General features: G+C 42.8%; 1 protein-coding gene across 4 annotated transcripts in view; it reads right to left on the reverse strand.

Annotated features, from left to right (window-relative positions):
• Positions 1–19372: 19372 nt before the first annotated feature.
• The window catches only part of zbtb7a (zinc finger and BTB domain containing 7a), a 30732-nt gene continuing 22208 nt past the window's right edge, over positions 19373–27896 (reverse strand). For all 4 annotated transcript variants that reach the window (XM_014216378.2, XM_014216377.2, XM_045687506.1 and 1 more), the window contains one exon: positions 19373–26797. In XM_014216378.2, coding sequence (XP_014071853.2) covers positions 26389–26797 — 409 coding nt within the window. In that variant the 3' untranslated portion in view covers positions 19373–26388. The remainder of the gene's footprint in view (positions 26798–27896) is intronic.

Below are 27896 nucleotides of genomic sequence, written 5' to 3' on the forward strand. Positions count from 1 at the left end.
AGCCTCTGACATCATTTTAATGCTGTGGTTAACATTTTGCTCGGTCTACATTTTGTAAGCGTAGCCTAGGCTACTCCAAGCAGAAGGGTGAAATTGTCAAATAAATAACATTCATTGCCTAACTATATCACACTACTAGTTGTACAAGGCTTGGCTACAACTATGTGTACTGTAGTGCCAACAGAGTGGGCATCACTAAATTGTTAATTCAGACTAGCCATAAGATCTAGCCTAGGAATAGGCTGTTTTTGCCAGTTAGACTTTTACAATTTCTTGATAATCAAAATGTTCACCTTAAAACTGGTCACACCGTTGAGTGTATCTCATTTTGGCAAAAATATTTTCTAAGAAATAGATAATAGATAATCAATAACTATTTTATTATTCGGGGCCTGAGTTTTTTAGACCAGGTGATATGACCAGGGAAACCTCGAGGCTAGGTTGATTGGTTATGTTCAATGCTATTTTCACTTGGACATAAAACTAAAGCGTCCTCTGTCTTTCTGCGCCTGATACATAGACCTGGGGTGGAGAGAGAAGGGAAAGGAAAGAGTATAGTATGGGATCATAACAGAGCATGAATGTGGGGGGAGGGGAGAGGTCTGGCTGCAGAGAGAGAGAGAGAGAGAGAGAGAGAACATGTGTTGAGAGAGAGCGCATAGCGAGGTCTAAGTTTGTTTGATGACGATATCCATAGTGATTAATCAATCAATCAATCAAATGTATTTATAAAGCCCTTTTTACATCAGCAGATGACATAAAGTGCTGTACAGAAACCCAGCCTAAAACCCCAAACAGCAAGCAACGCAGATGTAAAAGCACGGTGGCTAGGAAAAACTCCCTATAAAGGCAGGAACCTAGGAAGAAACCTAGAGAGGAACCAGGCTCTGAGGGGTAGCCAGTTATCTTCTGGCTGTGCCGGGTGGAGATGATAAAAGTACATGGCCATTTAAGGTCAGATTGTTCTTCAAGATGATCACAGTGGTTGTAGAGAGTGCAACAGGTCAGTACCTCAGGAGTAAATGTCAGTTGGCTTTTCATAGTCAAGCATTCAGAGGTTGAGACAGCAGGTGCGGTAGAGAGAGAGAGCCGAAAACAGCAGGTCCTGGACAAGGTAGCACGTCCGGTGAACAGGTCAGGGTTCCCTAGCCGCAGGCAGAACAGTTGAAAATGGAGCAGCAGCACGACCAGGTGGACTGGTTACATCCAGGAGTCATCAGGCCAGGTAGTCCTGAGGCATGATCCTAAGGCTCATGTCCTCCGGGAGGGAAGGGAGAGAGTATTAGAGGAAGCATACTTAAATTCGCACAGAACACCAGATAAGACAGGAGAATTACACCAGAAATAACAGACTGACCCTAGCCTCCCGGCACATAGACTAATGCAGCATAGATACTGGAGACTGAGTCAGGGGTGGGTCGGGGGACATAGTGGGACATAGTGGTCCCATTCAATTGACTGATTAAGATCTTAAGAAAAACTATATGAGGTAATAGCTTGATAGTTTGTATTTTCCATAAATTACCATGAAGATACACATCCTTGGAATGATTAATTCAGTGGTTTTAATAATCTTCACCTGACAAAGGGAAAAATATTTGCAAACTAAGTGGACCGCACATATGTTATAGACAGCTTATATTCTTCATATAGTATGTCTTTCTGACAGCTGGTCTTCTGTTATTCGTTTTTTTACTTTTACCCCTTTTTCGTGGTATCCAATTGGTAGTTACAGTCTTGTCTTATCACTGCAATTCCCGTACGGACTCGGGAGAGGCGCAGGTCGAAACACAAACCAACCAAGCTGCACTGCTTCTTAACACAATGCCCGCTTAACCCGGAAGCCAGCCGCACCAATGTGTCGGAGGAAACACCGTACACCTGGTGACCGTGTCAGCGTGCATTGCACCCAGCCCATCACAGGAGTCGCTAGAGCGCAATGGGACAAGAACATCCCGGCCGGCCAAACCCTCCCCTAACCCGGATGATGCTAGGCCAATTGTGCACCGCCCCATTGGTCTCCTGGTCGCGGCCGGCTGCAACAGAGCCTGGACTCAAACCAGGATCTCTAGTGGCACAGATAGCACTATGATGCAGTGCCTTAGACCATTGTACCACTTGGGAGGCAGGTTTTAGGTTATTCTAATGTCCGTTTTATAATTTCTACTGAACAAATACATAAAACACAACATGTAAAGTGTTGGTCCCATGTTTCATGAGCTGAAATAAAAGATCCCAGAAATGTTCTGTACGTACAAAAAGCTTATTTCTCTCCAATTTTGTGCACACAAGGACACTCTAAAATGTGCAGTTTTGTCACACAACACAATGCCACAGATGTATCAAGTTTTGAGGGAGCGTGCAATTGGCATGCTGACTGCAGGAATGTCCGCCAGAGTTGTTGCCAGAGAATTGAATGTTAATTTCTCTACCATAAGCTGCTTCCAACGTCATTTTAGAAAATTTGGCAGTACATCCAACCTGCCTCACAACCGCAGACCACGTGTAGTCACGCCTGCCCAGGACCTTCACATCCGGCTTCTTCACCTGCGGGATCGTTTGAAACCAGCCACCCGAACAGCTGATGAAACTGAGGAATATTTCTGTCTGTAATAAAGCCCTTTTGTGTGGAAAAACTCATTCTGATTGGCTGGGCCTGGCTCCCAAGTGTGTGGGCCTATGCCCTCCCAGGCCCACCCACGGCTGTGCCCCTGCCCAGTCATGTGAAATCCATAGATTAGGGCCTAATACATTTATTTCAATTGACTGATTTCCTTATATGAACTGTAACTCAGTAAAATCGTTGAAATTGTTGAATTCATATTTTTGTTCAGTATATGTGAGAGCCTCTGCCTTAAACCTTGGCATAGCACTTGTATTAATGAATTCAGGCTGGGTATCATATGGATGGCCATAACTGATGATGACTATCTGTGTTTATGGTATAAGTTGTGACCAAACAGGACAGTTAGAAAGCAAAGAGTTTGTATGGAAATTATTAAAGGCGTTAACCAAATATCTAACTCTCCATTCAGAGAAAGAGGGATGGGCTGCCAATAGGAGATATAGGTAAATAATCATGTGTGTCCCCTGGGTAGGAGAGCCTCGGCAGCACAGTCTGCATTAATTAGTCCCAGAGACAGTCTGTGGAATGTAGTAGGGTTATTGCCTAGAAAAAATGCACATATGGGTCATAAATACCTTTACTAACACACTGAACACATTGACAGAAGACAGGAATTTTTTTAAATCCCGCTGTCAAAGAACATCTGACTCACTTATCTGACAACCACTTGAACAATCCTGTCTTAAGGTATCTATTAATCAAAAAGAAAAATTCTAACAGATGGAAACATCTGTTTGAAAATGAATTGCCAGAAAAAAATATATTTTTCCAGTATTGGGCCCTGGGTAAGAATAGTGCTGTTGTCAGTGTTAACAATGAGATTTGTAAGCCCTCCAAGTAGTTTGTAGTAACAGCTGGGCCTGACACGGAGAGCATGTACAAGGGCAGCCAGAGTGAAGAGGGAGGGGTGGAATAAAAAAAATCATATCTGAGAACCGTTAACTAACGGATAATATACGTGAATTCATATAATATTGAGAGTGGATAGTGAACTCCAAGAATTATAGGTGGAATGGAAGGGGCATTGCATAGAATTGTAAATGGAGTAGACATTTTTGTCGAGTACCTATAAATGTTTTATCAATACTGTGTGTTGCAGAGAAATAGAGCAGCATGATTTTAAATCACATAATTTAACCATCACTCATATTGCAGTGAGTTGTTTATTAGTAATAGGTTATATAATGGTATCACGACAGTCCCAGATTATCATCATTATATCATTGTCACTGTACGAAAAAATGGATACCAAAATATCCACTATATAATATACCATTTTAAAATACATTAATAGTACAACCACATAGAATGTATTTGGAGAGGGAGACTGCCATATCTGCCCCCATAACTTCCTTCAAGCCATTCCCCGCCTCCTCTCTGTAATTAACGACAGATGCACATGGAACATTTGCATATGTCTAGCACATTGGTGCTAATCGGTCATATATTTGTGCACATGTATCAAATATTAATACGTGTATGAATCTTTGAATATTGATCAATTCATGTAAGTAATAAGTGTGTACTAAGTGTACTAATTATGCAATTTTAGATGTATTACAGTACAGAAACAAATAAAGAAAGGGGAACTATCCCCTCCTGGGACAACATGGAATGAAGCACTGTATCAAATCAAATTTTATTGGTCACATACACATATTTAGCAGATGTTATTGCGGGTGTAGTGAAATGCTTGTGTTCCTAGCACCAGCAGTGGAGTAATATCTAACCATTCACAATAATACACACATATCTAAAAGTAAAATAATGGAATTAAGAAATATATAAATATTAGGATGCCACTGTTCTTTGTTCCATTTTACACTGAACAAATGGTAGCATTTACCTTTCCTTTTTATGTTCTGTGGTTTGGTGCTACCTGTCTCAACAGTCTCTTACATCTTTTGTCACATCCAGCCCTCTTCCCCAGCATCCTCTCTGTTCAGTCTATAGGAAGCCACTCATGCAAACCACATCACCAGGTTATATCACACAGCAGTGAGACAAGCTGCTCACTACCTTACACACGGAGTGCCTCACAGCCAATGGCTGCGTAATGGTAGAGGCTTTGGTTTGGGTGTGGGGGAAGGGCAGAGGTGCATAGGGTTCTGATCACACAAGAAACTAGGCCAAGGGCGACAATCCCTCAAACTCTAGCTCCTCCCATCACTGCAACTTATTACAGTCTCATGACAATCACTTGCAAAAATGTAATTAACCAGACATAAAAAAGTATTTGATCCACAACACGTGTGTTTAGAGAATAAACCGTACCTATTTTAGGGATGATTCATAATTTGGTACCCCATGCTCCAATGAAAGGGCGGATGGTAGCAGGTTATATAGATTGATAGCGTTGGCTGGGTGCCCGTGTTCTGAGTCTATCTCTGCAGAAGGAGGGGGAGGAGAGAGGGACCTATCTGTTGTGCTCTCTGTGCTCATGGCAAACAGAACCCCACAGAGCCGAAACTGTCCAAACTCAGACTCCCACCTGTGTAATACCAGCAAGGTGCACAGAGAAGCGCAAGTGTTTAAAAAGCTACAAGGTCAGCTAGCTATGGGGAAACACACAAGGTTAACATTGAATGTGATGTGAAGACACCTCAAATTAAAATAGTTGGGACATAATGTAACCTCATGGTTCACAAAGAACCCTCATGTGAACACAAATGTGTTATATATTATATTTCTAATAAAATACTGGGGCAGAGCTCCATAGAGCAGAACATTTGTTTTGTGGATTGACCTTAAAATGTATCTCACAGACATCCCAGAGCTAAATTGAACACAATGTTGAATGTCACAGACAAAAACAAATCAACAGTGTATTTGCAAAAAACACAAACCCCATTGCCCTCCCCGTTTTCAGATGAGGTGGTTTCCTGACCACTGTATTTCTCTTGTGATTTATGTCACCCCTTCTGCCATCTTGGAATCCCATTATTGCGCAGTAGTTCCTAGGGTAGCCCCTGTTCTGCCACCCACGCCTTCAGGTACAGTTAACAGAACACTGGCTTCCTGTTTACAAAACCAGGCAGGCACATCAGAACCCCACCACGGAGCAGACTTGCAGTCGCATGAGCAAGAGCAAGAAGGAGAGCAAAAATGTGGCAGTGTAATGAAAGAGGGATAAATATAACTAGGTTGAGAGAGAAAGAGAGGTCCCTGGCAATATCAACACTGCCCAATCTTTGGTCTCTTGACATTTTGTAAATATAATGTAATAAATAGTCAGATACTGAGTAGGAGGTGTAGGAAGGCAAAGTCATATAATTACAATCAGATCAAGGTTTGAATTGACTTAAAATCAATTGGAACAGGCATGTCAGGGAGAGGACAGGAGGAGGAAAAGAAGGAGAGATGGGTGGGAGCGAGTGGGGGAGGGAGACAGAGATTGTTGGTGTCGTGGGAGCACAGGGACAACAATAACAGCAGTGTGTGTGTGTGTGTGTGTGTGTGTGTGTGTGTGTGTGTGTGTGTGTGTGTATTAAAGCGAGAGAGTGGAAGTGGGGGGTATTGTTTCTCACAAAAGTGATGAAATGACATCTCCTCTACTCCACAACACAGCTGCTGCAGCAGTAGAACACATTCTGACAAGATACCTGACCTTTTTTTCTTTTCTCCCTGACACACGTCAGGTCATAACTGTGTTTGCCAGTGTATTCGGATCCACTTAACTATGTCTAATGTTCTCCCATTACAAACACACCATACTGATACTCTATTGTTGAACACAACCGTTTCAGTTCAAAACATGACCTTTGTTTAGGTTAAAATGACATCAGCAAAATATAACAAAAATGCTTAGGGCTATGTTTAGTCTATCACTGAAGCATTACAGATTGCGCAATAGAAATGTAAAGGTAATTTTCGATCGAGCCAACACATTCAGCATTTACTGTGAATCCAGTCTCCGCTAACATGGGAACATTGCCTTTAAATTTCAATCACTCTGTAATGCTGAACTTCTGCGATATGGATTGAATAGAGCCCTTAGTCTTATCTTTCTTTGATCAAGTACATTTTGCTATTCTCCCAAAAATGTTGTAACCTCTATGTACCATTGTGTTATTGGATAAAATATCAGAAATAATTCTCAAGTGTATGACCCCAGGTAATAACTGATTTATAAAGTTAAATGAATGTAAGTAATTCAGGTATTGGGCCCTCTTTTCGTTGGTTCTCTATATTAGTTCATACTTTTTGTATCCCCTCCCCCCTTTCTTTGCAGATTAGAATTAATTAGCAATCAAAGAGCCTCCAGAGAGCTCAGGCTCTTAATTACCTCCTCATTTGCATTTTTGCATATTAATGACTGCAGAGTTTTGGTGGGGTTTTTGCCGCAGTGGTTTAAAGGCACCTCAGTCCTCTCCTCTAGGGAAGGGAATGGCCAGAGGCGAGGCTCCAAGCCTCTCCCGTCCCCCAGAATGCTTCCTGGTGGGAGTTGGGCAGAGTGGGGGTGGACGTGGAGCTGGGCGGCAGGGTGCAGGGGTTAAGGATCAATGTCCCTGATCAACATAAGAAAGAACATATGTCTTCTGCAGCGCCTAATTATTGTTATATTGAGGAGTTAGGCACCTGATCTGAAAAAAGTATACCCTGAGAGGAAAACTGTCTGGGCATGTATATCACAGAGATACATATCTGAAAGGACTTAGAACAGTCCTGAATGTATCATGTTCAACCACATGTAAAGGACGGGGAATTTGTATGCCCACAGAACAAAGTGTCTATGAGGAAAATGAAGATAGCAGGTTTCCCTGTTTCTCTGTAAATGAACAACATTTCTAAGTGTTCATTGTAAAAACACCAGGGAGCCCAACTACCTCGGGTCATAACGAAGACGAAACACAAACGCACACCAGCGCACACACACATATGCATGTACACATGCGCACACTCAAAGTGGTGTCACCAGAGACGCTAGACAACAGCTCCCAGGCATTTCTTACCCCCCAGTGTTGCTGTGCTTCTTATCCAATATGTTTAGACTATAACACACAGGCCTGAACATGGAAAATAACACCATATCCTACTGTGTCAGAGATACCTTGCTCATTTCTTAATCGTGTCAAGCCTAAAGACATTCTGCACTTCGTTGTAGTCATGAATTGGATTTAGTATAGTGTACTGCATTCATGTTTTGTTATTTTAATATAGATTATGTAAGCTTCAAGTATTCCTGAAAAATACTAGATTCATTATGGGCTGGCAGGTAGCCTAGTGGTTAGAGCGTTGGACTAGTTACTGGAAGGTTGCAAGATTGAATCCCCGAGCTGACAAGGTAAAAAAATCTGTCGTTCTGCCCCTGGACAAGGTAGTTAACCCACTGTTCCTAGGCCATCATTGAAAATAATCATTTGTTCTTAACTGACTTGCCTAGCTAAATAAAGGTAAAATAAAAAACTATACCTAAAAAATCCCAGATACTGTCGATGTAATCTTTTCTAAATCGGAAGAAATTGTCCTTGTCCCCTAAGACCACAAACTTCTACAAATGCACCATTGAGAGCATTCTGTCGGGCTGTATCACTACTTGGTACGGCAATTGCACCGCACACAACCACAGGGCTCTCCACAGATGTGAGGGAGAGCTCAGTTTGTTGTTTTGGAAAGTATTGAAAGTCTCTATTGAAAGTCTCAATAGAACACTCTAAAAGTGTTCCATTGACAAAGTTTAGTTACTAGCTAGCTTATTAGCTTTTAAATTTGGATCCCATGACACGGTTAGCATCAGTTGCTGGGATCGCTACGATCTGTCCAGGGATCCTGCCAACCAAAAGTCTGAAGATCTGCTTGGCATTGCAGCTAGCCTAGCTGCTAACTAGTTATCAAGCTAGCAAGGTTTTCTTGAAAGCTTGAACACAGCCCACAACGCAATTAGCCCTTGTCCCGTGCTTGTGGCTGTTTAAATCCCTGCTGTTTGTTGCTGTTTCCATCTGGGCTGTGACCTGCCCTGTCTGGAACTGCATGGAGTAGAATGAAATAAAATGGTATTCGTCACATGCTTCATAAACAACAGGTCTGGACTAACCAGTGTTAGCCTACGTTGCTACCATGTAATCCAAAGTCAAAGCCGGTGGGAGTAAAGTGTTTCTCTATCACAGGTGAAGGATCTTTTAAATGAACAAAAAGGGTTCCACAACCAGTTGTTACAACAACAGCTAAATAGCTTCAAGAGCTTTGTCCAAATACTGATGGACTAAACTAATAAAAGAACGGACAATCTGACCAGATCTAATGTGCTATATTCTCCTACATTCATTTCACATTTACACAAACTTCAGTGTTTCCTTTCAAATGGTATCAAGAATATACATATCCTTGCTTCAGGACCTGAGCTACAGGCATTTAGATTTGGATATGTCATTTTAGGCGATAATTGAAAAAAAAGGGGCGGATCCTTAAGAGGTTGTTAAGAACAGTTTGCAATTCTCCCAGAGGGAGGTGGATGTCCTGAAAGAGACCTTCAGCAAGATGACAAGAAACTATAAGTCCACGCGAGATGACATCAGCACTATCTGTGAATTATTATTACAGATTACTTGGAAAATAGACTATCTAGAGGGGCAATGCAGGAGGAATAACATCATTGTGGATGGCATACCAGAGTCCTCACATGAGAACTGAGCAAGTCTGAGGATAAAATTTAAAAAAGGATCACTGAAACGGTGACAGACTCAGGCTGATAGGGGTCAAGTTCCAAAAGTTTAAGGACAAGATGGCTGTTCTGGAGAGAGCCAAGAACTTCAGAGGAACCATCTTCCTTATTAAAGAAGACTTCTGTGAGCCAGAAGCGGAAATAACTTATCCCAGCCATAAAGGCTGCCAGAGAGAGTGGGGACATTGCTTACATCCAGTAAGACAGGCTCATTGTCCACCCTCCCTCACAAAAGACAGGGAGGAGTGAAAGAGCCTAGCTTCCGGGTCAGTAGCTTCAGCCCCACATCACACACACAGACATACACCAACTGACACTCACAAGTGCCTGATTGACTGACTATTACCTGGAAAATGTTCTTGTCATGCTTTGTGTGTTTTTTTTTTTTTTTTCTTCATATTATGTCTATCTCCAATAAGTTACCCAGGAAAAATAGCCCATAGTAATATATGTAACCTCAGAAATTAGGTTTAAGAAATCAATAACTTCCTAACATTAGATAACAATATATTTGCCATCTCTGAGACTCACTTAGATTGCCAGAGAGAGTGGGGACATGGCCAACATTATGTGGACATCCCTTCAAATAAGTGGATTCGGATATTTCAGCCACACCTGTTGCTGACAGGTGTATAAAATTGAACACAGCCATGCAATCTCCATAAACAAATATTCACAGTAGAATGACCTGTAATGAAGAGCTCAGTGACTTTCAACATGGTACCGTCATAGGATGCCACCTTTCCAAGAAGTCAGTTCGTCACATTTCTGCCCTGCTAGAGCTATCCCGGTCAACTGTAAGGGGTGTTATTGTGAGGGGAAAAGTCTAGGAGCAACAACAGCTCAGCCGCGAAGTGGTAGGCCACACAACCTCACATAACAGGACAGCTGAGTGCTGAAGCGTGTAGTGCGTAAAAATCGTCTGTCCTCGGTTTCAACACTCACTACCGAGTTCCAAGCTGCCTCTGGAAGCAACGTCAACACAATAATTGCTCGTAGGGAGCTTCATGAAATGGGTTTCCATGGCTGAGCAGCCGCAAACAAGCCTAAGATCACCATGCGCAATGCCAAGCGTCGGCTTGACGGACGAATCTGGGTTTGGCGGATGCCAGAAGAACGCTACCTGCCAAAATGCATAGTGCCAACTGTAATGTTTGGTGGAGGAGGAATAATGGTCTGGGGCTGTTTTCCATAGTTTGGGCTAGGCTCCTTAGTTCCAGTGAAGGGAAATCTCAATGCTACAGCATCCAATGACATTCTAAACGATTCTGTGCTTCCAACTTTGTGGCAACAGTTTGGGGAAGGCCCTTTCCTGTTTCAGCATGACAATGCCCTTGTGCACAAAGCGAGGTCCGTACAGAAATGGTTTGTTGAGATTGGTGTGGAAGAACTTGACTGGCCAGCACAGAGCCCTGACCTCAACCCTATCGAACACCTTTGGGATGAATTGGAACACCGACTGCGAACCAGGCCTAATCGCCCAACCTCAGCGCCCGACCTCACTAATGCTCTTATGGCTGAATGAAAGCAAGTCCCGGCAGCAATGTTCTAACATCTAGTGGAAAGCCTTCCCAGAAGAGTGGAGGCTGTTGTAGCAGCAAAGGGGGGGGACCAACACTATATATAAAATCTACAGAAGAAACAGGAATGCCTAAGGTGGGGGTGTTGCTGTACATGTTCAGAGCCATGTTCCTGTAAAGCTTAGAGAGGATCTCATGTCTAATGCTATTGAAGTGTTATGGTTGCAGGTTCACCCACCTCATCTAAAGCCTCTTCTTTGGGGGTGCTGTTATAGGCCACCAAGTGCTAACATTCATTATCTGGATAATATGTATGCAATGCTTGATAATGTGTGTGATGTTAACAGAGAGGTCTATATTCTAGGTTGCTGGTTTTCCTCAAGCTATCCGCTCAAGAGGAAGCTGCTCACTGTAACCAGTGCCTGTATTCTGGTTCAGGTTATTAATCAACCTATCAGGGTGTTTACAAACAGTACAGGAAATATATCATCCACATGTATTGATCACAATTTTACCAATGCTGCAGAACTCTGCTCTGAAGCTGTATCCATACCAATTGGATGTACTAACCATAATATAGTTCCAAAGGCTGGGCCTAAAATAGAGTTTAAGAGATAATACAAAACTTTTGGTACAAATTGTTATGTTGAAGATACAAAAAATATTTGTTGGTCTAATGTGAATAATATAGAGCATCCAGACCGTGCACTTGATCACATGCGCCGAATAAAACAGGTGTAGAACTTACTGTGAAATGCTTAATTACAAGCCCTTAACCAGTAATGCAGTTAAGAAAATAGAGTTAAGAAAATGTTTATTAAATTAACTAAAGTCAAAAATGTAATAAAAAAAGTATAATATAAAGCAACACAATAAAATAACATTAATTAGGCTATATAAAGTTGGTACCGAGTCAATGTGCGGGAGTACAGGATAGTCAAGGTAATTTGTACATGTAGGTAGGGGTAAAGTTTCTATGCATAGATAATAAACAGTGAGTAGCAGCAGTGTAAATGCAAAGGAGGGGGGTGTGTCAATGCAAATAGTCCGGGTGGCCATTTGATTAATTGTTAAACAGTCTTTTGGCTTGGGGGTAGAAGCTGTTATGGAGCCTTTTGGACCTAGACTTAGCGCTCCAGTAACGCTTCCTGTGCGGTAGCAGAGAGAACAGTCTATGACTTGGATGACTGGAGTCTTTGACCATTTTTTGGGCCTTCCTCTGACACCACCTAGTATATAGGTCCTGGATGTCAGGAAACTTGGCCCCAGTGATGTACTGGGCCGTACGCACTACCCTCTGTAGCGCCTTTCGGTTGGATGCCGAGCAGTTGCCATACCAGGCGGTGATGCAACTGATCAGGATACTCTCGATGGTGCAGCTGTATAACTTTTCAAGGATCTGGGGAACCAAGCCAAATCTTCTCAGTCTCCTGAGGGGGAAAAGGCGTTGTCGTGCCCTCTTCACAACTTTCCTGGTGTGTTTGGACCATGATAGTTTGTTGGTGATGTGGAACTCAGCCCTCCTTTTCCTGTAGTCCATGATCATCACCTTTGTCTTGCTTACGTTGAGGGAGCGATTGTTGTCCTGGCACCACACTGCCAGGTCTCTGACCTCCTCCCTATAGGCTGTCTCACCGTTGTCGGTGATCAGGCCTACCACCGTTGTGTCATCAGCAAACTTAATGATGGTGTTGGCCACGCAGTCGTGGGTGAACAGGGAATACAGGTGGGAACTAAGCACGCACCCATGAGGGGCCCCCATGTTGAGGATCAGCGTGGCAGGTGTGTTGTTGCCTACCCTTACCTGGGGGCCCCTCATGGGGATCCAGTTGCAGAGGGAGGTGTTTAGTCCCAGGGTTTTTAGCTTAGTGATAAGCTTTGTTGGCACCTTGGTGTGGAACACTGAGCTGTAGCCAATGAATAGCATTCTCACATAGGTGTTCCTTTTGTCCAGGTGGGAAAGGGCAGTGTTGAGTGCGATTGAGATTGCGTCACCTGTGGATCTGTTGGGGCGGTATGCAAATTGGAGTGGGTTTAGGGTTTTCCCGGGATGATGGTGTTGATGTAAGCCATGACCAGCCTTTCAATGCACTTCATGGCTACTGACGTGAGTGCTACGGATCGGTAGTCATTTAGGCAGGTTACCTTTGCTTTCTTGGGCACAGGGACTATGGTGGTCTGCTTGAAACATGTAGGTATTACAGACTCTTAGGGAGAGGTTGAAAATGTCAGTGAAGACACTTGCCAGTTGGTCCTTGCATGCTCTGAGTACATGTCATGGTAATCCGTCTGGCCCTGCGGCCTTGTGAATGTTGACCTGTTTAAAGGTCTTGCTTACATCGGCTACAGAGAGCACGGTCACACAGTCATCTGGAACAGCTAGAGCTCTCATGCATGCCTCAGTGTTGCTTCCCTCGAAGTGAGCATAAAAGGCATTTAGCCCATCTGGTAGGCTTGCGTCACTGGGCAGCTCGCGGCTGAGTTTCCCTTTGTACTGCGGAACAGTTTGCAAGCCCTGCCACATCCGACGAGCGTCAGTGCCGGTGTGGTAGGATTCAATCTTAGCTCTGTATTGACGCTTTGCCTGTTTGATGGTTTGTCTGAGGGCATAGTGTCTGGATTAGTGTCCCACTGGATTAGTGTCCCAAGCCTTTAGCTTGGTGCGGATGTTGCCTGTAATCCATGGTTTCTGGTTGGGATATGTACATACGGTCACTGAGGGGACGACGTCGTCGATGCACTTATCGACTGTTAAACAGCTTCAATCTCCAGGCCATCAGACTGGTAAACAGTCATCACTAGCCGGCCTCCGCACAGTACCGTGCCCTGAAACTTAGACACTGTCACTAGCCAGCACTTTAGAGACTGCTGCTCTATGTACATAGTCATTGAACACTGGTCACTTTAATAAATGTTTACATACTGTTTTGCCAACATAATATGTTTATATTGTATTCTAGTCTTGGCTCATCCAATATAACTACTGCTGCACATACCTTTTCTACTTTTAAACTGTCCATACACCCCATATATACATTTATATAACATACTCTGACATTGCTCATTCTGATATTGCTCGTTCTGATATTTCTTAACTTATATTTTGTTACTTTTTGGATTAAGTGTGTATTGTTTTGTAATGCTAGATATTACTGCACTGTTGGAGCTAGAAAACACAAGAATTATGCTGCACGTGTGATAGGGAAAAGGGCATCAGAGAGGTGCGGGGGCTGCCATAATCGACATCCTCGTTTTCGGCACCCAGGGAACAGTGGGTTAACTGCCTTGCTCAGGGGCAGAACGACAGATTTTTACCTTGTCAGCTCAGGGATTCGATCCAGCAACCTTTCAGTTACTGGCCCAATGCCCTAACCACTAGGCTACCTGCTAACATCTACAATTCTGTGTACACGACCAATACATTTTTATTTGATTTCCTACATAGTGTATGACATCATGGGCTAAAGCTAGGAAGCATATACTGTATATCCACATGAATAACACAAGAGAATGCAAACACACTCACACTCACACATTCGCACAGTGGGCTCTTAAGCCATGTTCACATTGGTTTGAATGATTCCAATCCAATTTTTGGGGAGTATGTTCTTTTTCCTGCAGTCTGAACAGCCAAAAAGCACATGGAATCGGATATTTGAAGCTACATTTCAAACCACCTTCGAAGGTGGTTTGATTTCTGATACAAATCTGATTTCTGGCCGTGCAACTTGTGTCTGAACGGTCAAATCTGATTTATTTGCCCTGAAGTGGTTTTAAGACTGTTACTTGGCATATCTTGTTGCTTGCTACTCTGTTGACAGTTTGACAAGAACATGTGGTAGCTAACTAGCTTGATAATTGTTTACAAACAAATGAGTGAATGTGCTAGAAAGCTGAACAGCTACGTACCCAGTTGATTGCTGAGGCTAGCCAAAAATGACTCAATTTGAAACTCACCTTATCCTTGAAGGCTTTAAAAGGTGTTCTGACACTATGATTTTGAACATTCAAAGCAACTGGGAAACATCCATGGCAGGTATTGTTGTCACCTTAGCTTGCTGCATAACTTCGGAGTGGTAGGAACCATGAGCATCACCACCAATCAGCCTACACCACTGTGCACACACCCTTCGTAGCTACGACAACTTGTGAAGCCATGCCAGCAAATGACTGCTGTCTGAACACACACAAATCTGATTTGGTCACTTGTAACTTGCAGTTTGGACAGTCAGTATTCCAAAACGGATTTGAAAAACAAAACTGATTTGAGCAGTAAGGCCTGAAGTGTGAACAAGGCTTTAGTCTGCTTAACTGTCATTAATGGAATATTAGATGTGTGTTAGTGTGTGTGTGTGTGTGTGGTGGGAGGGGCCGGGCTTAGCTGGGCCTGGGGACTGGATTGGGGCTGTTAGGGTGGGGTTAATGAGCTGTCACGTAACCCGCTCACACCACAGCCTGAGGGAATCACAGACAGACAGACAGACAGACAGGACAGACAGACAGAAGGAATGTGTAATCGGACATGGCGGAGTCCGAGACATTAGCAAACAGGGAGGAATGAATGTTAAACAAGAGTCAAAGTGCACACACTTCAGAATGTAACAATACAAAGCATCCAAAAACATAATGGTAGTGTGTTTATTTATTTGCTTAAGTGGGTAAAAATACAGTACTGTATTTGAATGTTCAGCATGGCTGGACCTCCTTCCGTTTTGGTGGATCCAGCAGAATGAAAAGCAGCATGTTTGTGTATGCAGTAGCAAGTACTGGGATCTAGAGATAGTTTTGGTACTCATGTGTGTCATTATAGAAAGTATACTGCCATCTTGTGGCGGGACTGATGCCCCGCGTACTGCATTTGGAAACTAGTTGAGGTGAGAGCTCTTCACACCAGAATAAAATATAGTAATAATTTCGATGATACTACATTAAGAGATTAGGTACATGTGTAATTTATAATAATCTGAATTATTTTAAATTCACAAACATGTTGGATGATTCTGTATTTTCAGTGGGATGATTTTAAAGTGAAGCAGATTTAGACTAAATTTAGATATTAGAAATATCGTATTTTCTTTAAACCAAGACGCCAGACATTTTGGGATATATATATATTAAAAAAAGAAAACAGAACAAAAACTGAAACAAATGGAATTATATGGTTTAGACTTTAAATTATATGGATTTGTAGTGGTCTCATACAATATATTTTTGTTGCCAAAAGTGCAAATCTCCAAAACCACCTATCCCCGTATAGCTTCTTCCAACAGACACTGATGGCCATTGTTAAGGAAAACAAGTTTTCGGAATAGGACAGAGTTTTTAGCGTCCAAGCTTGACAGACAGATTGAAATACTCGGAAGTAAAATGTTGACTGTCTCTCTCCCTCCACCCCCCTACGTCTCCCCATGCCAAGACTCAAAAGTGGGAATTAGAATCGTGTCAAGCCTAAAGACATTCTGCACTTCAATGTATTCATGCATGGGTTTTAGTGTAATGTACTATGAGTGTTCTCCATTCATCATGTTTTGTTTAATATAGATTATGTTAGCTTCAAGCATTCCTGAAAAACACTATCATTATACTCAAAAATCCCAAATAGATGTTATCTCAATGAAGATGAAGAATAAGTGGAAATTTGGACATGTTCCTACAGTATTAAATCACGAGCTGAGGCTAGGATGCATACGATGCATTCGCAAAGTATTCAGACCACTTGACTTTTTCCAAATTTTGTTACATTACAGCCTTATTCTAAAACGGATTAAATAAAAACAATTCCTCATCAATCTACAAAGAATACCCCATAATGACGAAGTGAAAACAGTTATATATTTATTTGCAAATGTATTAAAAATTAAAAACAGAAATACCTTATTTACATAAGTATTCAGACCCTTTGCTATGAGACTCGAAATTGAGCTCAGGTGCATCCTGTTTCCATTGATCATCCTTGAGATGTTCCTACAACTTGATTGCAGCCCACCTGTGGTAAATTCAATTTACTGGACTTTTTTAAAATTTAACTAGACAAGCCAGTTAAGGACAAATTCTTATTTACAATGACGGCCTACCCCGGCCAAACCCGGATGATGCTGGGTCAAATTGTTCGCCGCCCTATGGGACACCCAATCACGGCCAGATGTGATACAGCCTGGATATGATTTGGAAAGGCACACACCTGTCTATGTAAGGTCCCACAGATCACAGTGCATGTCCTAGAGCTGGCCTCTCGGCCAAACTGAGCAATCGGGGGAGAAGGGTCTTGGTCAGGGAGGTGACCAAGAACCCAATGGTCACTCTGACAGCTCTCTAGAGTTCCTCTGTGGAGATGTGAGAATTTTCCAGAAAGACAACCATCTCTGCAGCACTACACCAATCAGGCCTTTATGGTAGTGGCCAGATCCTCAGTAAAAGGCACGACAGCCCGCTTGGAGTTTGCCAAAAGGCACCTAAAAGATTCTCTGGTCTGATGAAACCAAGATTGAACTCTTTGGCCTGAATGTCAAGCGTCACATCTGGGGGAATCCTGGGACCATCCCTACAGCATTGGGGCAGGTAGCGTTCTCCTGACATCCGCCAAAGCGAGATTTGTCTGTCGGAATGCCAGATGGTGAGGCGTGATTCATCACTCCAGAGAACGTGTTTCCACTGCTCCAGAGTCCAATGGCGGTGAGCTTTACACCACTTCAGCCGATGCTTGGCATTGAGCATGGTGATCTTGGGCTTGTGTGCAACTGCTCAGCCATGGAAACACATTTCATGAAGCTCCCGACAAACAGTTGTGCTGACGTTGCTTTCAAAGGTATTTTGGAACTCAGTAGCGAGTGTTGCAAGATGTTTTTTACGTTTTACACGCTTCAGCACTCGGCTGTCCCGTTCTGTGAGCTTGTGTGGCCAACCACTTCTCAGCTGAGCTGTTGTTGCTCCTAGAAGTTTCCACTTCACAATAACAGCACTTACAGTTGACCTAGGCAGCTCAAGCGGGGCAGAAATTTGACGAACTGACTTGCTGGAAAGGTGGCGTCTTATGACGGTGACACGTTGAAAGTCACTGAGCTCTTCATTACAGCTCTCCATTCTACTGCAAATGCTTGTCTATGGAGATTGCATGGATGTGTGTTAAATTGTATACACTGTCAGCAACGGGTGTGGCTGAAATAGCCAAATCGACTAATTTGAATGGATGTTAACATACTTTTGTATATATAGTGTATATAGCCACATGGGCCTTTTATCAAATACATTGTTCACCTCCGTCATCTCTCCTCGTCCTCTCAGTCAGCGAGGAGAGTGAACGTGTATGGAAATGCGCTTGCTTGAAATGAGAAGGTCCTTCTCCACTCAAGCGTCATTAGGCAAATTACGTTTACATGGGTGGATCCCAAATAGTGTAAAGTGCTCAAAACAAAGTTAGTTGTGCAATACATTTGATAGATAAAACAATAAGTTGCATATTGTTTTTAACGTGTGCATGTTTTTCCTCCTCTGACAAAACAAAAGCTGATTCAAAGGGGGTGTGGCAGATTTCAAAACATTTCCGCTGTAGGACACACAGGAGTATGCTCGATGAAAGGTGGCTGTCGAGGTGGGGACCCCTCCGTTTGGATACTGACGAAATGAAACACTCTTCGACCACTTAGCGGTTTCCGGGTCACAGAGGAGAGAGAACCGTCTTTTTCCTAACGAGAATTTCCCCAAGTGTATCCTAGCGGGGCTGTTTGGTTCGGGACACCGCTCACTCACCACAGGAAAGACTGAGGGAATCAGACACGGAAAGACAAGAGGAGTGTTAGTGGACACTGCAGGGTCCAAGACCATAGCAAACAGGGAGGAACTCATGTTAAGAGTCAAAGTACACACTTCACTTCAGAATATGTTAGAAAGTATCAAACGTAATGGTGGTGTGTTTCTTTCTTTGCTTAAGTGGCTAAATGCGGTAAATGATTTGAATGTTCAGCATGGCGGGGTCTGCTTCCGCGGTGGTGGATCCAGCAGAATGAAAAGCAGCAGTTTGTGTGTGTAGTACAGGTGCGGTAGCAAGTTACTAATGGTATCTAGTTTTAGTACTCGTGTGTCATTTTAGAAAGTATACTGCCATCTTGTGGGGGGACTGATGCCCTGAGGACTGCATGTGGAAAAAAGTTGTGGGAGCTCTTCTTACCAGAATAAAATATTGTAATAATTGATCTGATACTACATTGATAGATTAAGTACATGTGTAGTTTATAATATTCTTAATTATTTGATATTCACAAACAGGTTGGATTATTCTGTATTTGTCAGTAGGACCGTTTTAAAGTGAAGCAGATTTAGACTAAATATTGACATGTAAGACATTGTAAATGTACACGTATGTAAACTATTACAGTACTTTGAACTGTTTTAGATCATATATGATACGAAATTAATAATTATAAAGGCTACTTGATGTGGTTTTAGTGTGTGGGCATAACAAAAGAGAAACAATTTGCTTGACGTTTGACGTGACAATAGCCAGAGACTTGCTCTTGAATCCATTCTCTGTCTTTAGTTATAAACAAACACGAGCATGAACACAAAAAGTCGCAACCATTGTTTTTTTTTAATAGAAAGATCTTATTTTCTTTAAACCAGGACAACAGACATTTTTGGATATATTAAAAAAGAAAAAAACAGACCAAAAACCAAAACAAATGGAATTATATGGTTTAGATGGTATGGATTTAGTGGTCTCATATACAACACAATTTATTTTCGTAGCCAAAAGTGCAAATCTCCAAAACCACCTATCCCGCATAACTTCCAACAGACACTAGCCAATGTTTAAGGAAAATGACTTTTCTGAAGAGGACAGGGTTTTTAGCATCCAAGCCTGGCAGACAGGAAATACTCTGCCTCCCCCATATGTGCAGCAGAGTTCTAAACTAGTATGGATGATTATTGTCATTTTTACAGTTAGAAATCATTCTACAATGATAATAACTATTTTCCCTCACACCTGCTATATGTCTGCATACTACTCTATTTTGATGAAACTAATTTTGATTTGACAGAAAAAAAATCCATCAAGGCCAATCAATTAAATCGATTCTGTAAAAAACCTTAACTCCAAAAAGGTGACAAAAATGGCATAATCATTTGGTTGTGTCTATTTTATACCAGATCCAGCAATTTACTTTAGCTACACAAGGGTCACTAGTGTAGGGCATAGACACCACATACATTAATGGACCAGGATCAATATGTGGCTACTACAGTATGTGTAAATGATGTGAGGGATACAAAATAAAACAGCTTTAAATCTGCATGTTTGACATTAAGTAGTACAGCACAGTTCGCCTTCTCAGAAAGCTTGTGTTATGGAAGTTTCTGTGCAATGCAACTCTCCCAATGAGATTATATGACTTGTTTTCCAAATATAGTTGAGATTGTATGTGGCGATAGGGAGACCTTGCCTTTACCCTTCCACTCTGAGTATCTATCTGAGACGGTGTGTGTGCCAGAAGTGTGTGTATGGCCTAGTGGGGCGGCAGCTCGAATGGACCTAAACCCAAATATTCAAGTTTTCATTTTTTCATGTAGTTTTTGCATTTAAATAATCATCCATAATGAGAACAAAAATATAAACAAGAATAATAACAATAGTAATAACCAAAAAACAACAGGACACAATATTCTGGATGGCCTTTTGCAAAGTGCTTTGTTACAATAGCAGAAGCTGAGACAGACAGGCAGTTGGATGGCCAGGTCTGGAGAGGCCCAACTCACTGCCTGTCTGTCAGACTGGGGGTGGTAGAAGGGGGGACGGACAGATTGAAACACTCGGCTGTAAAACGCTGACTGTTCCTCTCCCTCCACCCCCTCCGTCTCCCCACGCCAAGACTCAGAAGTGGAAATTACAGTATGAAGTTATGGAATGCATCCTCTATTGGTTGGTGGCTTTAAACCACAAGTCTCCCTCCCCCTCCCTCCCTCCCTCCTAGCTTCCCCTGCTGAGGGCCTGTGATCTGTAATCAAAGGCCAGTCAGTAGAGAAGTGGACACCAAGGTCTGGAGAGAGAAACCCCCCCCCGTGCTTCTTATACCCAGCTACTTTTATACATTTCAACCTGATTAACACACTTCTCAGCACTCTCCCTCCCACAGACAAGCTATTGAATCAACATTAACAATAGTAACGGGGGGGTCACAGTCACATGGCAATGGGGAACCAACCGTTTCCGCACTCCGTGTTTTGAAAACCATTTCTTTAAACATTGGTACAATTTCCCAATTGTACATGGAAGGCAAAGAAAGAGATGTTAGCTCTGAATCAAACCACAAACTGAACAGAAACAGGAACACAATGTATTTCAGTGTTGTGTTTCAACTTAGAAGCACAGAAAACAGATCACCATTCCCCATCACCAGTTCGGTGACTACCCTATGTCATCCACCATTTTGCTACATCATATCATTCCCAGTGAAACACAACAAGATGGGGCAACCTGAACCATTGCACCGCAACCCTGATCTAGTCTCTCCCATGTCGTCGCTGCTGACCAATTTGGTCCAGTCCCGTCCCACCCCAATCCTGACCCTCCCATGTTGTGCAAACCATTGTAGCCCACTGATGTAGAGACTCCTAAACTGGCCAACCAACCAGCCAACAGCCTCTCTGGCCCCAGGGATGGCTGTGTAAGTGCCAGTGCCACGCTGTGCATTATGCCATACTACATATGTCATCCTCAGCTTGCTGTGCTTCACCAGCCTGGGCATTCAGGTGTGCAGCACCACTAACAAAACACACTCCTCCAACCACCACCCACTCCTGTCCCATGATTATTACAATTATCATTGTTATCAAATGTTTTGTGTCGTTTTTAATGCTTTCAGACATTTTATTTTGTGTCATAGTGAATTAGGAACAAAACATCTGGTCGATTTGGATTAACCCCAACGATACGTCTTCTCTTTAAGGAGTTGTGAGACATCTTCTCAGTGTAACATGTGTTGGAGTAACGGTGGTCTGGGGCTGGGAGGTCTCAGCAGGAATGGGAGCATAGGGCCACGAAGGAGGAGAGAGCCTCACCACTACATCACCCAGTAGTACGTTTCTCTCACAGGGACACTTCTCACAATAACCAATTCATTCAAGTAAGTCATAGTAGTTTGGTCAATCACTACAGTGGGAGTTGGATTGAGAGTCAGGCTCACTAGAGATCAGATTCCAGACAGTTTAGTATATATTGCCTTTTGATTCTGTCCCCCACCTGCCAATCGTCCCAATGTTCAGTATGGAAAGGTTTACAGCCACACTCAACATCCACATTTTAAACTCTAACTATGTGGAAGTTTGAGTAAGGCGCTCTAAAATTAGAATGAGGGAGAGAAAGGTTCTTCCATTCCTTCTGTTTTAAGTCACATTCTTGCCCATGACCCATGTCCACATGGGAGCTAGACGGAGGCCCAGCCTCAGACTTCTACTGGACCCATTAAACAAAGCTTAGTCCTCAGACAAGGCCAGAGAGTCCCAGGGACACTCACTGGAATACACCTGAATACATCTAGACCCTGAACACACTGCTCAGAGGGTTGTCATACTACCTCCCAGAGGCAGCATATATATATATATATATATATATATATAGGGCCTGAATGTGTACAACATGGAGTTTCAGATTCGCTGTTACAATAGTTTTGTCTCTTCTGTGTGTACCATCCTAAAACTTCCAAGCACCTTCAGGTTTTGATGTATTCAAATCCCATACATCCAACATGTTGTGACGACTTATCAAAGTATTTTTCTCTTTTGGTTTGGTTAAGTAATGTTGGTACACTCCTCAGAAGAACCTCTACATGATTAAGTCTGTTGGTTAGGGGAATGGATGGACTGTCTGTGTTGGACCGTTGAGTGTATAACACCCTGTGCTCACAGAAACTCAAGGGCCTTGCTGAGGTCTCACGCCCTCCTTCCTTTAGTAGGACAAGGACTTTAGTGCAAACTCTTGCTGTCTCAGCTAAAGCACTATTTCCAGTGCTATCAGGCTTTATATCCCCAACCAAAACACCCCTTTAATCGAACTCATAAAATACCCTACCCTAAACCAAATCCTATACCCCGACCCACACACAAAACAGCCATAAAGTTGATTAGAAAAAAAGTGAAGCTGTAGGGACAACTTTTTAAGAAGATTTGAACATAAAGACATAAAAGAGAAGCTATTCCATCTACACCATTGATTTTAGAGTCCACGGAAATAAAGAAAATGTGAACTGATTCTACACAATTTCCTGCATACATATCGAGGGGGTGGGTTTTGTTGGTGTGTGGCTTGGTCAGAAGTGGTCTCATTCTGGATATGTTTAGAATTACTTTCATACCTTTATATCATATACAAGACATGAACAGCAATTTAGGGAGAACTCTATAAGAGTGTACTATGTACAATCAGGGTAACTTTGGCTTAACCAAGATTAAAGAAATAAAATAGGAATACAACTTGAAATCACAATATTAAGGCCCAAGAACATTACAAGTTTTGATGGCTACATATACTTGAGAGTGATAACTTAGAACCCCTAACAGATCACCTGACTACGGCTTCTTTCATCAGACCTATGCATATACATGACTATACCCTGAGCTCCTGGCTGTCAGGCTATACATATCAACCCCTCTCATCTACCACCTTGTCTTTTACTTGATCTGTGGATATCAATACTGACAGACTATTGATTTGCATTCTTCTAAGAGAAGGAGTCAACATCCCAGGGAAATAAGGATTTCAACAGAATACAAAGCAGTGAAAAGCCATGGAAAAGATGGTTGAGGGTGTGTGGAAGTTTCAAGTATACTCACACACACACACACACCGTTAGTTAGCCACTACTTGGAAAAGGGTCTATCTGTGTATGATTGAACTGCCGCGCAGTTGGTCTGAAAGTGTCTGTGTTCTCTTCTCTGTGATAATATGTGAAGCTATGAGAGGGGAGCTGGTGAACAGATGGGTGGAGATAGTTTGTTTATCCAGGCTTGCCCTGAGACCCTCCAGCCATGCACACACACTCACACTCCGTCCTCCCCCCCCCCCCCACTCTGCATTAAGACATGAATATAGACAACTCACTAGCGCTTGTTTTACCAAACCTAACTTCAAGTGCAATCAGTTACATGGGGTTATTTTGTCTTTTAGAAAAAATGTTTTTAAGGTCACAAAACATGTTTGTTTTTTGAACCCGCCTGACTTCTCTTAAGAGACCCGAAACACGCATACATCTTTCTTTTTTGGCAGCTTGTCGTCAAAAACTGAACAAAACCAGAGAACAAGCTTAACGGAACCACTTGCGATGGGGATATTAAGCTAATTCGCCTTAGTTTGTTTCAAAGTACCCGTTTCTTTGACAAAAGTGCCTTTCTCAGTAACAAAGTGCATTCAGAACCTGCTTCTTTCCCATTAAGGTGCAAAGGACTGATACTCAGGACACAGCATTGCAGCAATGGCAGGGGAATTCAATCTACAGTCACCGGTACGGCACACTCTCCTTTGCCCCAAAACCAGTGTACAAGTATGGTTAAAAACACAGAGTTGACTAGCCAAGCGACTCAAAACACAAAGACAAACGTGTTCAGATCTATATGAACCAGTGGCCGTTTCCAAACACACGTCATAAGTCTGTCGAGCAACACCCCAAGATCTCTGGTGGCTGCCCTCATGTTTTTTGCCCACTATAATGGCTGCCTGGCTGTTAGTGCACTGGCAGTTTGGAGAGCATGTTTCAACATGTCCACAACTGGAGGAGCTGCTGACACTCCCAGCCCAAGTCTAGTGAGTGAGCCAGAGAAAAGACCCTGGCTGCCACACACACCAACACCCAGCAGCAGTCCGGTCAGCCACCGACCAGACCTCCTCTACCCAGGGCTCTATAATACCCTGCACTCCACAGGCTGGTTTTGGGGCGTTGGGGAACTAAAGCGAGAGAGAGAAAACGTCTGATTTGAACCCGTTCTGCCTGGAAAAGTGGCTGTGCCGGGGAGATTATATTTTGGAATGCAACAGACATTGTGAAATCCCCCTCCCCTCGACCTGCCTCACCCTGCAGCTGTGTGCTTATTTGGCCTCCCAACTTGGACAGGTATTTAATGCTCTTCATCACACAGGTTGCCTCATGGTTTCGTGGTCCCTAGGGCAAAAAAGATTGGAATAAGCACTAATACACAGCTTTTCTCAACAATCTCCTTTAAATATACCTCTCTCTGTTGGATATCTTTAGTAAAGCTGTGCAAACGTATATATCTCGGTCTATCCCTGCTTTTCGTCTTTCAACCTGCTGTTGGTTAGAGGGCAGATCCTGTCAGAACTGCACAAAGTTAACCACATAGTATCTCTTCTACCTTCGGGCAGGAACTCTATATACATCTCAATCAAGTGTTAAGGTTAGGACCAATGGGTTTCTAAATTCAATATATTCTAACATTCATATAGTTTCTTTTCTCTTTTACCCACAAGCTTCACTCTGTGAGAAATCTGACGTCAAGCCGAAGGAAACCCCGATTGGTAAGCTAATATACCTCAGCATTAAATCATCACCACCTAATGTGTGTGTGTGTGTGTGTGTATATATATACACATACATACATACATATACACACACATATACATACACACACGCATGTATACAAATGTAAAGTGTCAAGTACCCAAAGCAGTCACTCAAAAAGGGACAAACAACAATAACGAAGAGAAATGAAAAATAAAACAGAAATGAAATGTCAGGGTTGTGAGGGCTAAGAGTCAATGACGTGGTCAAGCCGAACGGCACCATGGCCATGGTAGTGCTTCAGAAACACACCCCCTCCTCCCCTCGCGTTCCCTACCCCTGCAATGGAAGAGCCCCCCAAACGTGGATTCGACTCGACATTTAAAAAAGATGAACCATAGATTTTTAAAATATATTTTATCGAGTAAGTAACACTTAAATCAAACCCTTGTCTGATTCTTTCTGAAGCCTTTAGAAAAAAGGATGCTGCATCAGAGGTGTGGGTAAGTTAATCTTGCATATATTGCCATATTCTGACAATACTGTTTCTATGGTAACTGTACATTTTAGAACTGCAAAAGAATAGAAAAAGATTGGTTGCTTTCCATCTGAATATGAGAGATTACACTCAGTTCACCCCTGCTGCAGCCGGTAGGTGTGGGACACCTCATCGTTTGGCTCTGAATTCAAAACCTATTTTAACTGCATAGTTTGCTCAGGGTTTTCTGTTGTTTTGTTATGCATATAAAGCATTTTTGCCAAATGTATAAAAACCCAGATCAGACAGAAATGACCCAGAAAGGAGACATCATGGGTGTGTGATTTGAAGCGTTCCTTGCTCTTTAACAGAACACTGACTCATGTTTGTCTGTTGTGTCTACTGTTTCCTAAAGCAAAGGGATAAAAGAAACTGAAAATATTAGATTTGTGACACCCTGATTTGGTTTATAGAGAAATAGTTAGTTGTGTTTTTTTTTTTTTTTGCCTTAGCATGTTTTTTTTCTCCTCTTGTTTCGGCAGCGGCCCCTCCAGGGGCCAAGTATGACTATGGTGTCCAGCGTCCCTCCCTGTCTCCCTGCCTCAGTGCCCCGGCTCCTCTGGCCTCTCCTGGGGCTGGGGACTGTGTGCATGGACCCTGGAGGCCCCCTCTGCCGAGGCTGCCTCCATGCGCCGTCTCTCCCTGCCACTGCGAGGGCCGGGGTCCACCAGCCCCATGGAGGCCTCCAGGAGCCCGGGGTCCCGTACCCGAGGCTTTCGGCCCCGGCGGGACGGGATACCATTGCAGCCGTCCTTCTTGAGGTGGCGGTGCAGGTGGTCTGAACGCACAAAAGTCTTAAAGCAGCTGGAGCACTGGTAGGGCCGCAGGCCTGTGTGCACGCGCATGTGGTTCTTCAGGTCGTAGTTGTGGGCGAACGCTGCACCACACTGCGTACACAGGTAAGGCTTCTCTCCCGTATGCTTACGCATGTGAACCTTGAGCTTGTCCTGCCTGCGGAGGAAGAACACAGAGGCTCAGTCCAAGACAACAGAGAATTGATTAGTACAGTAGGAACTCTGATAGCAACAAAGGTAGTTAAAGTACTAAGCAAACTACTACTATTAACCAAACAGTAAGAATCACAATCTTATACACATTTTCATAGCCATTTCTGTCTATTATATTTCAGAAAAGCAACAATTTCAACCATGTCTGTGTTGACATTGATAAAAAGTATAAAATGTTCCAAAATGTAGCTATTTATCTTTGCAATATATGACACTGTTATACATTGGCAATATATGACATTGTTATATTGAGGAACACGTGATCTTAAAGTAAGGTGTTTGCCTTGGGCAGGGTTCCCCAGCTGGCGGCCCACAGTGATTTTATTTCTTTATTTCAGAGTCATTTTTTAAAAACTTTGTATATTGTTGGACATAAAAGACTGTAAAAACACCAGCAAATCAGCTCCAAGTGATTTTCATTTTTGGAAATCTGTTCCAAAGTATTCGCAAGAGAATCTATGTGATCATTACAAATGTAAGCAAGGTTTGAAATGATTATGTTTTAGTCAAATATTATATCTGTTTGGGCTTCTTGCGGTCAATTTGCAGTCTACAAATGACTTGCCATTATGTTCCGGTCCCCTGACCCTCCGCTCAATAACAAATTGGCCCGCGGCTGAATCTAGTTGATGATCCCTGGCCTTGGGTGAACGTGCCTATGGAGGCAGTTTGTCTCCCTGTGTATCTCCTTCACCATATGGACCACTCTCAGGTATTTATTTTAAACGTTTTACTGCACTAGGGATATTATCGCTTGGATAACCTTTTTTACTATTATAGATTGGGCTCCCGAGGGGCACAGCGGTCTAAGGCACTGCATTTCAGTGCTAGAGGTGTCACTACAGACCCTGGTTCGATCTCAGGCTGTATCACAACCGGCCGTGATCGCGAGTCCCATAGAGGAGGGTTTGGCCGGGGTAGGCCCTCATTGTAAAATTAGAATTTGTTCTTAACTGAATTTCCTAGTTAAATAAAGATTAAATAAAATTTGTAATTATTGTTTCTTTTTCATTCTTTATGCAGAGTGCACTGCACAGAACACC

Source organism: Salmo salar, chromosome ssa10 (assembly GCF_905237065.1).
Source record: "Salmo salar chromosome ssa10, Ssal_v3.1, whole genome shotgun sequence".
NCBI classification, from domain to species: domain Eukaryota; kingdom Metazoa; phylum Chordata; class Actinopteri; order Salmoniformes; family Salmonidae; genus Salmo; species Salmo salar.